We start from the raw sequence: 13,455 nt of genomic DNA, 5'->3' as shown, positions 1-13,455 counted from the left end.
TGGACACAGCTCGGTTTGCCTTCTGTTTTTTCGGCATATTTTCTGGGATTGCACTTTCCCGCAGTCCCTGAAAAGGCTCCAAAAAACCAGAAGCCAAATAGCCTGCGAACGTTTTGAAAACGGAGACATCTGGAGTCAAGAAGAAAAGCTGCCAGCGTTCAGTGAGTGGGCTGTCCCTTTAAGGATCTGTTGAAATAAAAATTACACCTGCTGCCCAGCGAATATCCACGTTTCACACATAACTGGGTACACACACATATGTATGTATGTATGCACGTATATGTTCCATTTCAATGCATCATCCAGGTTGCCACATTACCATTTTCTGCATCAGACTTCCTTTCATGGTCTGTGTCCGTGAGGGATAACGCCGAGTTTGCACGGCTTGATAGACAGGAACTGTGTTCCGATTTCATCCCAGACATCCACATCCTCAAGGCCTGATCTGGCGAGGCGCCCCCTTCTGTCTCAGTATCGGCATCTGATCCCATTTCTATCGGATAGCCATGCTGAGAAACAGCATGCAGGTCTGTTTGGTAGCCAGTACACAAAATGTGTGGAGTTTCACAGAATTCCATCTCTGCAAAAAAAGAGAACCAGACAGAGAGAAAGAAATGGTTTAAGAATGAGAGGAACGGGCCTTTGGCTTTCAAAATGTTCATCCGTATTTTGATGGCCCATCTTTATCTTTGCAAGTGGTTCAGTGTCTTCCCCACCCACCCCCAATCCAGCTTCCAGTCCTGGGAACTTCCCCTGGAGCTAACGGTGCACACTCTGCCAGCTGGGGCCAAGGGCTTTGGGCAGCTCAACCTATTCTGGGCAGTTTCTGCCTACCGGCAGGGTCATCTCTATCTACTATAGAAAAAGCTACAGGGTGACTTCAGCCCAGTAAATCTGATGAATGGCACATAATTTGATAACACACTGTACAGGAAGTAGACTGGGAACATCCATTTGCATTTTAATTTTGCAGGCAGCTAGCAACAATATATTTGCAAACAAGCTTTGCACGTAACAAGTTATGGGCGATTCAGAAACATTTTCCTCCCTCTGAACACTGCACACTGACTAGTCCTTTAACTATGCATCCGTTCGCAGCACTCCAACTCCCATGGGATGTCTTTTCTGTGAAGCTCTTCTAGTGTCATAAATGGTAGTTTTTAGCTTTGCACACCTAAACCTGTTGCCAACAATACCGCATATTCCCTAGAGGAGGTAAAACGCAACTGTATTGATGATACACATAGGCCTGCTTCACATACACCATGGGAACTGCTTCTGCATGGTGCAATCTGATGGGTGTATGAAAATAATGCAATCACACAGACAAAGCCAACTGTGTGGGTCTTTCTCACATGATCAGCATCCCAAGGTGAGGGAGGCAGCAGAGATGGTCTGATCTGCACCAGGAGTAGCATAGCAAGCTGCAAAGCATCTCAGCCCTTCTGCCTTTCTAATGATGCCCATCAGAAGCGTACCACCATGACACCAGGCAGTGGGCGCCCAGTGTTTTGCTGCTCCTGGCATGGAGACGAGCTGCAGAAACTTGGAATGAAGGACAATGCGACACAGATATGATTATCCGGACAAGTAAACCAGACATGTGGATTGTCTGGACCTTTTACAAAAATTGTCAACAACACTTGCAGCAACATATGTTAAAATGCAACACATTCATTGCAACTGCATCTTCAGGCTGCATTTCAAGCAGCATTCAAGCTAAAAGGTCCTCAAGAGCTACACACCGCAGAGACATACACCTGCACTCTTTTTTCCATTAGCACTTTGAAGATCTACCACAAGGGTCAAGTCCTCTCAAAGAGGAAGAAATACAGAGAGAATCTTCCAAGTGAGGAGACAGCTCAAAACCAGAGAACTCCCTTTCCCCAGAGCTCCATCAAAGGCTGTTGTGCTTTCCTGTTTGTTCTGGCATTCGGTAGCTTTCAGTAGCTAAGGTTAAGCAGACCTAAGATTGAGGCTTAATTTTTATATAATTATGCTACTTTGGCATTATTTTATTGGTTTTCTTAAACTCGGGGCTTTTTTTCAGCTGGAACGTGGTGGAACGGAGTTCCGGCACCTCTTGAAAATGGTCACATGGCTGGTGGCCCCGCCCCCTGATCTCCAAACAGAGGGGAGTTTAGATTACCCTCCGCGCTGAGCGGCACGGAGGTGATCTAAACTCCCCTCTGTCTGGAGATCAGGGGGCAGGGCCACCAGCCATGTGACCATTTTCGCCAAGGGTGATTTAAACTTTAAAGAACTCCCTCCTTGTTCCAGCTGACCCAAAGTGACATCATTGTGTGGTCCTGAGTTCCACCACTGAGTTCCACCACCTCTTTTCCCAGAAAAAAAGCCCTGCTTAAACTGTTCTTATTCACTTCAAGCTCTTGCAAAGGGGAAGGACATGAATGAAGCAACATGGCTGAGCAGTATTTCTGTCTGTAAATTATTTGGGGATTACAAGACAAATGTGTCTTGCATTTTCCAAAAAAAGAGGGTATAAAACACAATTCTTTCAGAAGGATCTATGTATGAAGCCAGGCAGACAGCACTTGTAAAGAAGGCTAAATCCTACAGTAGAGAAACTAACAGGTCAAACACTTCTCAACATTTCCAAAATAAATTACAACCTCACTCATCTCACTTGAATGTCATTAACTTTGTATTTTTTTAAAGACTACAAAGATGTCCAATAGGTTCAGATGGGTATCTTTCACTTTGTGGGAACAAAAGTTTGGACAGCAAAAACGATCCACGCTTCTGCCTTTTGGAAATGTAACACAATTCCAGCTTTAGCAAAATATAACTAGAATTTGCTACAAAGCTGTAATTTCACTTTGAATTGGGTGCCATCTTAGTGGTTCGGTTGTCAATTGTACTCCCGCTGCACTGCTGATTCTCTAATATTAGCGTTTGACTTGAAATGAGGATACGGAAATCAGCCAAATTACTGGGGAGAAAGCATTTGTGTCAAAATACCTCACTCAATTCCTGGAAGCTTCCTCTCCTGGCTCTCGGCTCCGTTTGCATTTATTCCAATGGTTTTGGCAACCCACATGATTCTTATTTTTTATTTATTTTATAGTCCACCTTTATCACTCCAACCTCAAGGTGGATTACACAGTGTAATTTTGTTTGTGAACACTGGGATGGATCCAACCCTCTTTTCAACGGGTGACCCCCCCCCCAAAAAAAGCATAGACAAATGCCATGCAGTACCAGGGCTGTAGTGAAGAGGAGATCGGACTGAGATTGAACTACAAATAGTCCATTAGACTATTATGTCAAATGTAGCATCATGATACCATCAGGAAAAGCATGTGTGTCACCACAGCCAATCCAATCAAAGGGTAATGGAGGCAAACAAAGATGAAAACAGAGAGATCTCCCAACACAGAGGTGCTCCTGGTGGTGGCAGAGAGTGCCCTCAAGTCGTAGGTGACTTACAGCAACCCCTGAAAGAATTTTCATGGCACGAGACTAACAAGAGGTGGTTTGCCATTGCCTGCCTGTGCAACCCTGGATTTCCTTGGAGATCTCCTATCCCATTACTATCCCTGCTTAGCTTCTGAGATCTGACGAGGTCAGGCTCACCTGGGCCTGCCAGGTCAGCTTTGGTTAGCCAATCTAATCAAAGGGTAATGGAGTCAAATGAAGATGGAGACAGAGAAATTGACAAACACAAGACATGCTGTTAGACACCCCCAAATTAAACACAATGCAGATGAGCAGTTTGAGCTCATCCCTAAGTTGAACTGATTCACAAAGAGGCTGTAGAAGTGTTCAAAAGCACAAGCCCATCCATTCCTAAGCAAAAGGCCAATGGGGCTTATCCATAGTCGCTTTTAATTCGTCTGTACCAATATTTGTGCTTGCTGTACCATTAGAACGATGCTGACACTGAACAACAAATGCAGCTGGGTAAAGGGCCCCTTGTCCTGCCCTACCAAAACCCCACTTTGCTTTTGCATATCTATACGAATTAGAGCTGGGCACAAAATGAACCACGGAGAAAAATTCCAAACAAAATGGCTGGTTCGTTTTCAAAGACACTCATTCCGTGGGGCCGCATTTTCACGGAACAAATGACTTTTCCTACTGTTCCATTCCGTTCCGTTCTGTTGCTGGTTTGGTAAGCCAGACACTTTGTGCCATTCAACCCATCGCCCAGGCAACGGTGGCAGTCTTTTGGTTGCCCCCAATCGAGGCCTCCACACTTGATTGGCAACTGTCCCTGCGAACTAGAGAGCTCCCACTCTGACCCATCCAGCCAGAAAAAGGGCCAGCCCCTCAAAGTCGCTGCCAGCAGACACTCCAGTTTTTGCCATTGCGAAGAGAAAATGACAGGAAAGGGGGGACCCATGGATCATGCCTTTCCCGGGGTTCAATCTCTCTGAAACTTGGGGGGTCTTTAGAGGACAGTGAGCACTATGTTCCCCGCAAATTTGGTGGGTATTGGACATTAGGAAGGTCAGTTTGTAGCCCCTCAAAGTAACTTCCAGCAGACACTCCAGTTTTTACTACTGTGAGGAGAAAAAAGACAGGAAGGAGAGAGACCCATGGATCATGCCTTTCCCGGATCATGACTTTCCTGGGAAAGTCTTGTTTGGTTTGGATGTGAGCGTGAAGGTGCCCGTTCTGGGCTCCCCTGAATCTCAAACTGGTTTGGAACTGGCTCAAGTTCGGCTAATTCATGGTTCATGTTCCATGAAAATGAATGAACCACGAACCACGTGGTTCGTTTCCCCCCGTTTCATGCCCATGTCTAATATGAATACATCTCTGTACCAGACGTACAATGGGATTTTCCCCATTTTATTCTATGATTTTTTAAAAAAAAAATATTGCAGAAAAGTTAAAAGATAGAGCAAAGAAGTAAAGTTAAACATAAAAACACAACTATCAAGAGCCAACAGTGACCTACATACAAGGTAAAAAAAAAAAACAGTAAAAAGCATAATAAGAATATTAATTCATTACCATTTTTTGCCTACAACACTTCCTCCATTAGTGTCAATCAGCTTGTGGTCTAATTAATATTTTTTTTCTATATCTCATCTTCTTGATATCCCGAATCCTTATTCTTAAAAATCAAAACCACAAATCATTAATTTATTTTTCTTCATCTCGCGCAGAGAGTCCATAAAGGGTTACCAATTTGCCATGAATATAGAGAGTGTTTTGTCTCTGATTAACACTGTAAGTTTGACTATCTCAGCTAAGTCCATCATCTTTCCAATCCAATCTTCCAATGAAGGTAGATCCTTCCCGTTTTATTCTGTGATGAGGAAGGCTCAGATGACAGAGGGAGTGCTTAGCCCAGTTAATCAGTTACCTTTATGGAAGAACCGGGTTCTTCTTGGTCCTCGTTCAGCACTCTAACCATTATACTACAACTGTCCTATTCACAGACACTTCCACAGCAATCAAAACTGTCAATATCCTGGACATCTTGCTGCCAAGGCACCTATGCTGCTACTATATGAATAGTTATTATTCATAATCTCATCAGATCTCAGCCTTGGTTGTAAGGATGCCAGGCAACTCTCAAGTCACTTCACTTCATGAGTAAAAGATCTTTATTGATAAGATGGCAGTATCATATGTTTACGCCATCCTTGCGAGGACTGGCAGCTACAGACAAGTATCAAGCAGATATAGGTTCCCCAAAGCTACTGCTAATCCCCCCCTTCTCCTAACAGTTCTCTAACTCTGCAAGCAGGAAAACAGGCTGTGTGATTCATAGACTGCTCAAGGACAGGCGGCTCCCAGACTTGGGAAAGATCACAACAGGAACAAACACCCCCTGTTCTCAGTTTCCCACCCCGGGTTCAAATAACAGAATCACCCCAGCAGCATCAGCTTCAGCTGCAGGGGGATATTGAATATGACAGGTGATCCTGAGCACCTGACATTGGTTAGCAATTGGATGGGAGACCTCCAATGAAGAGGCATGCGATGTTGCAGAGGCATGCGATGGAAAACCACCTCTGTTAGTCTCTTTCCATGAAAACCCCACCAGGGGTCGCCATGTGTCAGCTATGACTTGAGGGCACTCTCTACCACCGCCATATGAATAGCTACTATTTATCACTTAGCAAAACCAGCACTGGATAAAAACTGATGCTGCTCCAAAACAAGCAAACAAGCAAATGTTTTAGAGTCTGATTTACTTATTTCATCCTCAGTTTTTCCAACAACTAAATAGACAGATAGATTTGGGGAGGGGGGATTGAATTATTTCTAGCTATGCTGTCTATCAGAGGAAAACTCTTATTCTGTGGAAGCAAAGAAGAGAACCTGGAAAGGCTCTGGTTTAGTACCCTCTGATATTTTACTTACGAAGATAGGGACACATTTTTAACATATTTACAGTGCAATACTAAGCACAGTTACACCCTTCTAAGGCTCCTGGCTTGAATTGACTTAGAAGGCAGAACTTTATTTACTTCTATTATGCATGACTGAGGCCTCTATGCCACCTGCCCTCTTCATCGAAAACTTAAAAACCAAGCTCTAAAATGTGTCCCTGTGGCAGACTCAGGGATGCGGGATCACCTGGTTTGGCCCTTAAAGATAAGAAGCATCTCTCTGCCACTCCATTCCAGACATGACACTTCTAGAGAGGCTCTGTCGAGGACGACTACCCAACAACCTGCACTAATGGAAATTTAACAAGGCTTCTGGTAAGAGATTTCCCAGGACACAGAAATAGGGACTAACCCTGGCAAACTGGGTCAGGTGGCGCACATTCAACATTTACTTTAGGTCAGAAGGGAAGACCTCTCTGTCAAATCTGTCTCCCCTGAGCGCAGGAGCAAAGAGCACTGGGGATGCTTTCGAATGTTTAGGCCACAACATTTCAAGTGGAAAAATTCCAGTTTCTAACACGAATTCTTCCCGTTTGAGACAAAACCGCAATCACCTCCCCCATCCACCCACAATACCAAATTCAACAGAAATATTACTGTTAAAAATTGATATGCAATTTGGTATGAATTGTAGCTAAATGCCACAAAAGGAGGACGCAAACTGAGATCAGCAGCTGCAAAAATGAGCAAAATAAAGAGGCTAACATTTAAGATAGGAGAATATATTAAACAAAAAGTCACCCAAAAGGGCGTAATTGTGAATCCTTATTCAGAATGTGTTACTTTGGGTACAGTCTGAGAGCCAGTTTTGTGTAGTGGTTAAGAGCGGCATGACTAATCTGGAGCGCTGGGTTTAAGTTGTCCTGAAGGGCGGTACATAAATCTAATGTTGTTGTTCCCAGCAACCTCCAAGACACCATATAAAGCACACTGATTTCACTGAATGTTTGAATTTCCCGCTCATCTTTGATCTTTGGGGAGAAGCTCGTGCTGCATTGATAGGATTCTCAGGTGCCCACCAAGGGGGTTTGCCACCTTGTCCGCTGCCCCATCAGTGGTCAGTGGGTCGTAGCAAGCTCCCAGAGGTTGCCTACCACTGGCAAGCACCTCAGGAACACGCACCATGCGCACGCTCCCAACAGGCACAACAACATCACTTCTGGAAGTGAAACTGTCATGCTGGCCATGGGAGCATTCCTATGCTTCGTTTGGGGCTGATTTGAGCCCCAAATACACTCTGCATGGAGCATGGGAGTGCTCCCATGGCTGGTTCGATGACATAACTTCCAGTAGTGATGTCATCGCACAGGCACCACAGTGTGCATGCAGAAGAGGACCTTCCTGCCAGCACAAGGTAAGTGCCAGGTCCCCCTCACTCCTAGCGGGAGGGAATAGGGACCTGGCAACCCTATGCATTGAACACATAGGTTACATAAGGAAAGGCAGGCATGAAACAGAATCTGGGAACATTTCATCACCAATACAGCACTATTTCACATGTATCTAGAGACAATGGGCCAAGCTACAAGTGACGAATGACACTTGAACAGCAAATGAACAGACTCATGTGTATTCCTCCCTGTTCACTTGCACTCCACTTGCCCTCCACTACGTGATCGAGTTAGGCACTACAAAGGCAACAGCTGTGGCAGAATTCAAATTCTTGTGCTAATTTCTGAGAGTTTTATGCGTCATTGATATTCAGCCAGATAAATATTTAACTACAACTAGACCTCAGCAGAAAAGCAACGTTCCCCACCAGTCAGATTAAGGACAAAACCATCTAAACCAGACCTTAATCCTGGGAGAGTCTGACCCCGACCTGCCGGTTACAAGGGTAAAGCAACAGGACAAGTCCACATGCCAGACCTTCAACAGTTATCCTAACTGTGCGTCTCCCCTTCTAGCTGGCAGCACTTCTGTCATCACAATACAGACTCGAGAATCTGACTATTCACTTATAATACTCAATAGCAAACATGCTTATTATAAGTTAAGTTATTATAATAAACCACAGACTAAAATAATATTATTAAAATGCATAAATAAATCTAAATGCTCCTTCCTGTAGGTTATATAAGGGTCTCTGTGATGGCCTCTGCCTTTGCATATATGCTACATTCCTAGATAGTAAGCCATCAATTAGGTACAGCCTCTAAAAACAGGGTTGACTTTTTGAATTTCCAAGGCAAAACCAGAATTTCCCCCCTAAAATATATTCAGTCATTATGTATATATACTGCTCTGACCTGGATGGCCCAGGTGAGCCGGATCTAAGCTAAGCAGGGTAGGCTTTGGTTAGTAATTGGACGGGAGACCTCCAACGAAGACCAGGGTTGCAGAGGCAGGCAATGGCAAACCACCTCTGTTAGTCTCTTGCCATGAAAACCCCACCAGGGATTGCCATAAGTCAGCTATGACTTGAGGGCACTTGCTACCACCACCATGTATATATATTAATTTTACTATAAATATCAAGGTATTCACCATCAAATATTTTAATTACACCCCTTCAGACAACAATTTCAAAAAGAATCTCTACAGCCCTTCTGAAACTGTATGTAGAGAGAATTCCAAATACAACCACCACATTGTAAGATAACCGTACAGCTAATAACTTGAACGAACTCAGTCCACGATCCAGTCCCCTTGTATTTATGGAGTAGAAGGCATAAAGGTCTCTGTGCACACAAACAAACTTTGCATACAAACAAACTGTGAGGCCCTCCTGGAAGGTCACTATGTGCATACAAAAAAATTGCCTCTCACCATTGCTACCCATGACCAAGTGTGTCACTGAATGCCAAGATGTGGAGTATCAATGGGACCCCCCCTCCCCAATTATCCACAGCAAGGTGTCCGGCACTATGGCCTTCAACTGACCCAGGTGAATAACTACTAGAGGTTGGATAACGTAGAACCTACGTTCTCTACAATGAGATGTGTACTCTTCAATGAGATGTGTACTAACAAAGGGGAACAAGAAAATCTGTGTGAAGAAGTTTACCTGAGAAGTCACCAGAGCTTCTATCAGGTCCTTGAATGGATTAGTGTAAGTGAATTGGAAAAAAGGAGGAAAGACATGGCCAGAGCGGCACTTCAATGCCACCTGGCCTGCGAAGGGCAGAGCCAGGGTGGGCCAAACGTGCCCCATTGCCCTGTGCATGATGCTGCCCCCCATGGATCCACTTGCACAATCTGGCTCTTGCATCTAATGCAGTTGATCACTAACAAGAGCTGAGGCTTAACTCTGAGACAAGCTCAACTCCAAAAAGCAACCATTAAACTGCAATACTGGGACAAATTATATGCCAAAAGGGGAGAAAATGGAAAACTCGAGCAATTCCTGTCTTCGATGGTGGTATCTTTATATATCTGCCAAGACATAAGGACAGTAAACAGAACTGAGACCTCTCCAAGACGGAGAAAATTCAGTAAATGTTAAAGAAAAAAACAATATAAAATTAAAGTATGTGTACCTTCTTTAATGGATACTCTGTTACCAAAGTAAATGCTAAAACGTTTGATCCTGTCCTTTGTGAATCTGAAACGTGGTGTTTAATTAACAAAATGGTGGAATGAGTTGCCTATAGAAACCATTTTTTTTTGGTCCATCTGATTATCCCTGGAGTGGCTCAATTTTGCATTCTCCTTTGCTTCTTAGCATTTAATTTATTCTAACTTTTAACTGCACTTAATGGAGTTTTTACAATTTAAACAGAAGAAGGGTTACACTATTTACTCAGTAAAAGGGAGAAATAAGAATATATTCAAGGATGTTGGGGAGAGGGAAAAAAATCTTATACAAGTATAAAAAATCCAAGCTGCTTCTTGTAGTCTTATCTGGTGTGGGAGAAACTTTCTTTCTCCTTTGAATATACTCCATAGGTTGTATTCTGCAGTGGCGCTTTCCTCCAGCGAAAGGAGTGGAACACACATGGACTGTCACGCCAAACCATCCAGCATACTTTTATTCTAGTCCTCATCTGAAGAGCTCAAGTCAGCTTACTTAGTTCTCACCTCCTTCATTTTTATATTTACAATCACCCTGGGAGGTAGGCTAGTTGAGAGCCTCCCAAGGTCACCCAGTGAGTTTCATAGCTGTGGGGATTTGAACCTGGATCTCCCCAGTCACAGCCCTTCACATTAAACATGATTATCTTGGATTTAGCCATTCAAATGAGTCAGACAGAGAAACCTTGACCAAAGCATATAATGCTTTTGTTTGATTCTATGGTAAGACCACATACGGAGTACTGTGTGCGCTTCTGGATGTCATAACTAAAAAAGGACATCGATATGCTGGGAATAGTACCGAAAAGGACAAACAAAATGATTTAGAAGTTGGAGCACCATTCCTACAAGATGAGGTTTCTAAGATGAGATTTTAATTCACGTTTTCATTTGTTAGTCAGTTTCATGGCCCCAGGAGGGCAGAAAAATTAAAACAGGCAAAAATCAGTGGTGGAAGTGAAGAAAAGTATTTCATTATCCAATTAAAAATCCCTTTTGTGTTTCACTATAAAGCTTCTTAAAGGCAATCTGTAACATAATACATACCATACATAATGAAAAATCTTAAGGCACAGTAGCTGATGTAACTCCAAGGACGCATGCCACTCATTTTAACCAGGGTCTGAAGTCACACAAAAACAAATCTATCAGAATGAGAAACTGTTACTGAAGAAAGAGGCAGCTTGCATTACACGACTCCAGACCCTGTTCCAAAATGGGTTAAATCTGTCCTTGGAGTTACATCAGCTTCTATGAAGCAGAGGCTTGCATCATCTTGCACCGAGATTTAAATTGAATGGTTTATCTCACTGAATAACTACGACTGTTTTTGTATTCTTGCTGCAAGAAAATTGAAAGATTTGCAGGCTAGTAAAATTTAACAACTACAACAAAAGACTATTTAAATGTTAACAGCAACAACAACAATGGGACTTATATACCACTTTTTTAGATGGATTAGCGCCCCACTCAGAGCAGCAAACAAAATCAGTGTATTATTATCCCCACAATCCAGCTGGGGAGCTGGGGCTAAGAGGAGTGGCTCGCCCAAAGCCACCTGCAGAGTTCATGGCAGGACTGGGAGTTGAACCAACAGGGTGCTGATTCACAGCCCAACCACCGAAGCACTATGCTGCAGCAGCTCCTATTTTGCGCTGGATCTTGGCTGGCACAGGGTTGTTTATCTTTTCTCTTCTGCTCTCACTGATTTTTTCCCTTCTCCCATCTGTATACAATCTAAGAACAGAATGTTTTAATTAATTGCTTTTCCAAATAGTTACTTCTTAATCTTTATTAACAGCATGTTTGGGTTATTTTAGCATAATTTTATATGGAGAATTAAAAATGACTTCTATAAGATTATGGGAAATTAATACTTATATTGACGTATTATGTTACAGATTCATCTGAAGAAACTTTACAGCAAAATGCATAGGATTTTTTTTACTTGGATAATAAAATACTTTTCTTCCCTTGCACCAGTAGTTTTGCCTGTTTTCCTTTTTCTGTAATTGCGGCATCCCTCTTGTTCTCTTCTGGCCCTATGCGAGCAGAAAGCGGGGGTAAAAATCTTGTTATTAATAAGTAAATAATAAACCTAGCTGTTTTCACACTGTTTATCAGCCACGGAACATCACGCCAAGCTCCAGGAATGACAGCGTCTTCCTAGCACGATTCCGCGCAAGAACCGCAGCTCTCGCATGAAATCGCACCAGGAAGACGCTGTCGCTCCAGGAGCTTGGCACGATGTTCCGTGGCCGGTAAGCAGTGTGAAAACGGCCCGTGAGGAAAGGCCGCAGAGTCTGGGACATTTTTGTTTAGAAGAGAGACAACTAAAGAGGCATATGATACAGGTTTATAAAATTATGTACGGGGTGGAGAAAATGGATAGAGAAAACTTTTGGTGCAGTCCTATGGAGTGTTACTCCAGTCTAAGTCCATTGACTTCAATGGGCTTAGACTGGAGTAACACACCAGAGGATCCCACTTTTGTGTCTTTTCCTCATAATTGCCAATCACAGAATCATAGGATTGGATGGGATCTCTACGGTTATCTAGTCCAACGCCCCGCACAATGTAGGGAATTCAGTTACTCCCCCCCCCCCCCGCACACACAGTGACACTTAATGCATGCCTAGAAGTTGCCAAATCAATGTCAGGATACCAAGCCAACTGATCCGAGGAAAACTGCTACCTGACCCCAAGGTGGCAATTGGCCTTACTTTGGGCATGTAAGAAAGGGCTACAAGAACTAAGCACTGATGCAACCCTTCCTGCCACCCTCTCACGATCTGCCTAGGTTCACAAAATAAGTGTTGCCTAGGTTCACAAAATAAGTGTTGCTGTCAGATGGCCAACTTGCCTCTGCTTAAAAACCTCCAAAGAAGGAGAGCCCACCACCTCCTGAGGAAGGCTGCTCCACTGAGGGACCGCTCTAACTGTCAGGAAGTTCTTCCTAATGTTTAGCCAAATACTCTTTTATTTTCAACACACTGGTTCTGGTCCAACCTTCTGGGGCAGCAGAAAACAACTCCACACCATCCTCTATATGACAGCCCTTCAATTACTTGAAGTTGGTTATCATATCACTTCTCAGTCATCTCCTCTCCAGGCCAAACATTCCGAGCTCCTTCAATATTGCCTCATAGGACGTGGTCTCCAGACCCCTCACCATCTTCACTGCCCTCCCTTGGACACGATCCAGCTTGTGTATATCCTTCTTAAATTGTGGTGCCCAAAACTGAACACAATACTCTAGGTGAGGTCTAACCAGAGCAGAATCTTTTGCTCAATGATGGGCAATTAACTCAGGAGACAAAAGGAGTCTGAACAAGTAATTGCGTTGTGGAGTTCACTGCCAGTGGATGTACTGATAGCCACGAGTGTAGGTGGCTTTGATAGGGGGTTGGGCTGCTTCAGGAAGCAGAGGTCCATCAGCGGCTACTAGCCATGGGGAATTAAGGAACCTCCACATTCAGAGGCAGTGAACTTCTGAAAACCAGTGCAGAGGGCAACACTGGGAGAGGCCTTGATGCTCCAGGGTCTCTGGCTGGACACTGTGCGAAAC

At 43.6% G+C, this 13,455-nt stretch overlaps 1 protein-coding gene across 2 annotated transcripts in view; it reads right to left on the bottom strand.

Moving 5' to 3' along the window:
- The window catches only part of TENM1 (teneurin transmembrane protein 1), a 468,106-nt gene that overhangs the window by 392,439 nt on the left and 62,212 nt on the right, over positions 1-13,455 (bottom strand). For both annotated transcript variants that reach the window (XM_054996443.1, XM_054996444.1), the window contains exon 2: positions 320-580. In XM_054996443.1, coding sequence (XP_054852418.1) covers positions 320-580 — 261 coding nt within the window. The remainder of the gene's footprint in view (positions 1-319; positions 581-13,455) is intronic.

Source organism: Eublepharis macularius, chromosome 13 (genome assembly GCF_028583425.1).
Source record: "Eublepharis macularius isolate TG4126 chromosome 13, MPM_Emac_v1.0, whole genome shotgun sequence".
Taxonomy (NCBI): domain Eukaryota; kingdom Metazoa; phylum Chordata; class Lepidosauria; order Squamata; family Eublepharidae; genus Eublepharis; species Eublepharis macularius.
Note: the sequence above shows the minus strand (reverse complement) of the source record. Positions and strands in the feature narration are given on the sequence as shown.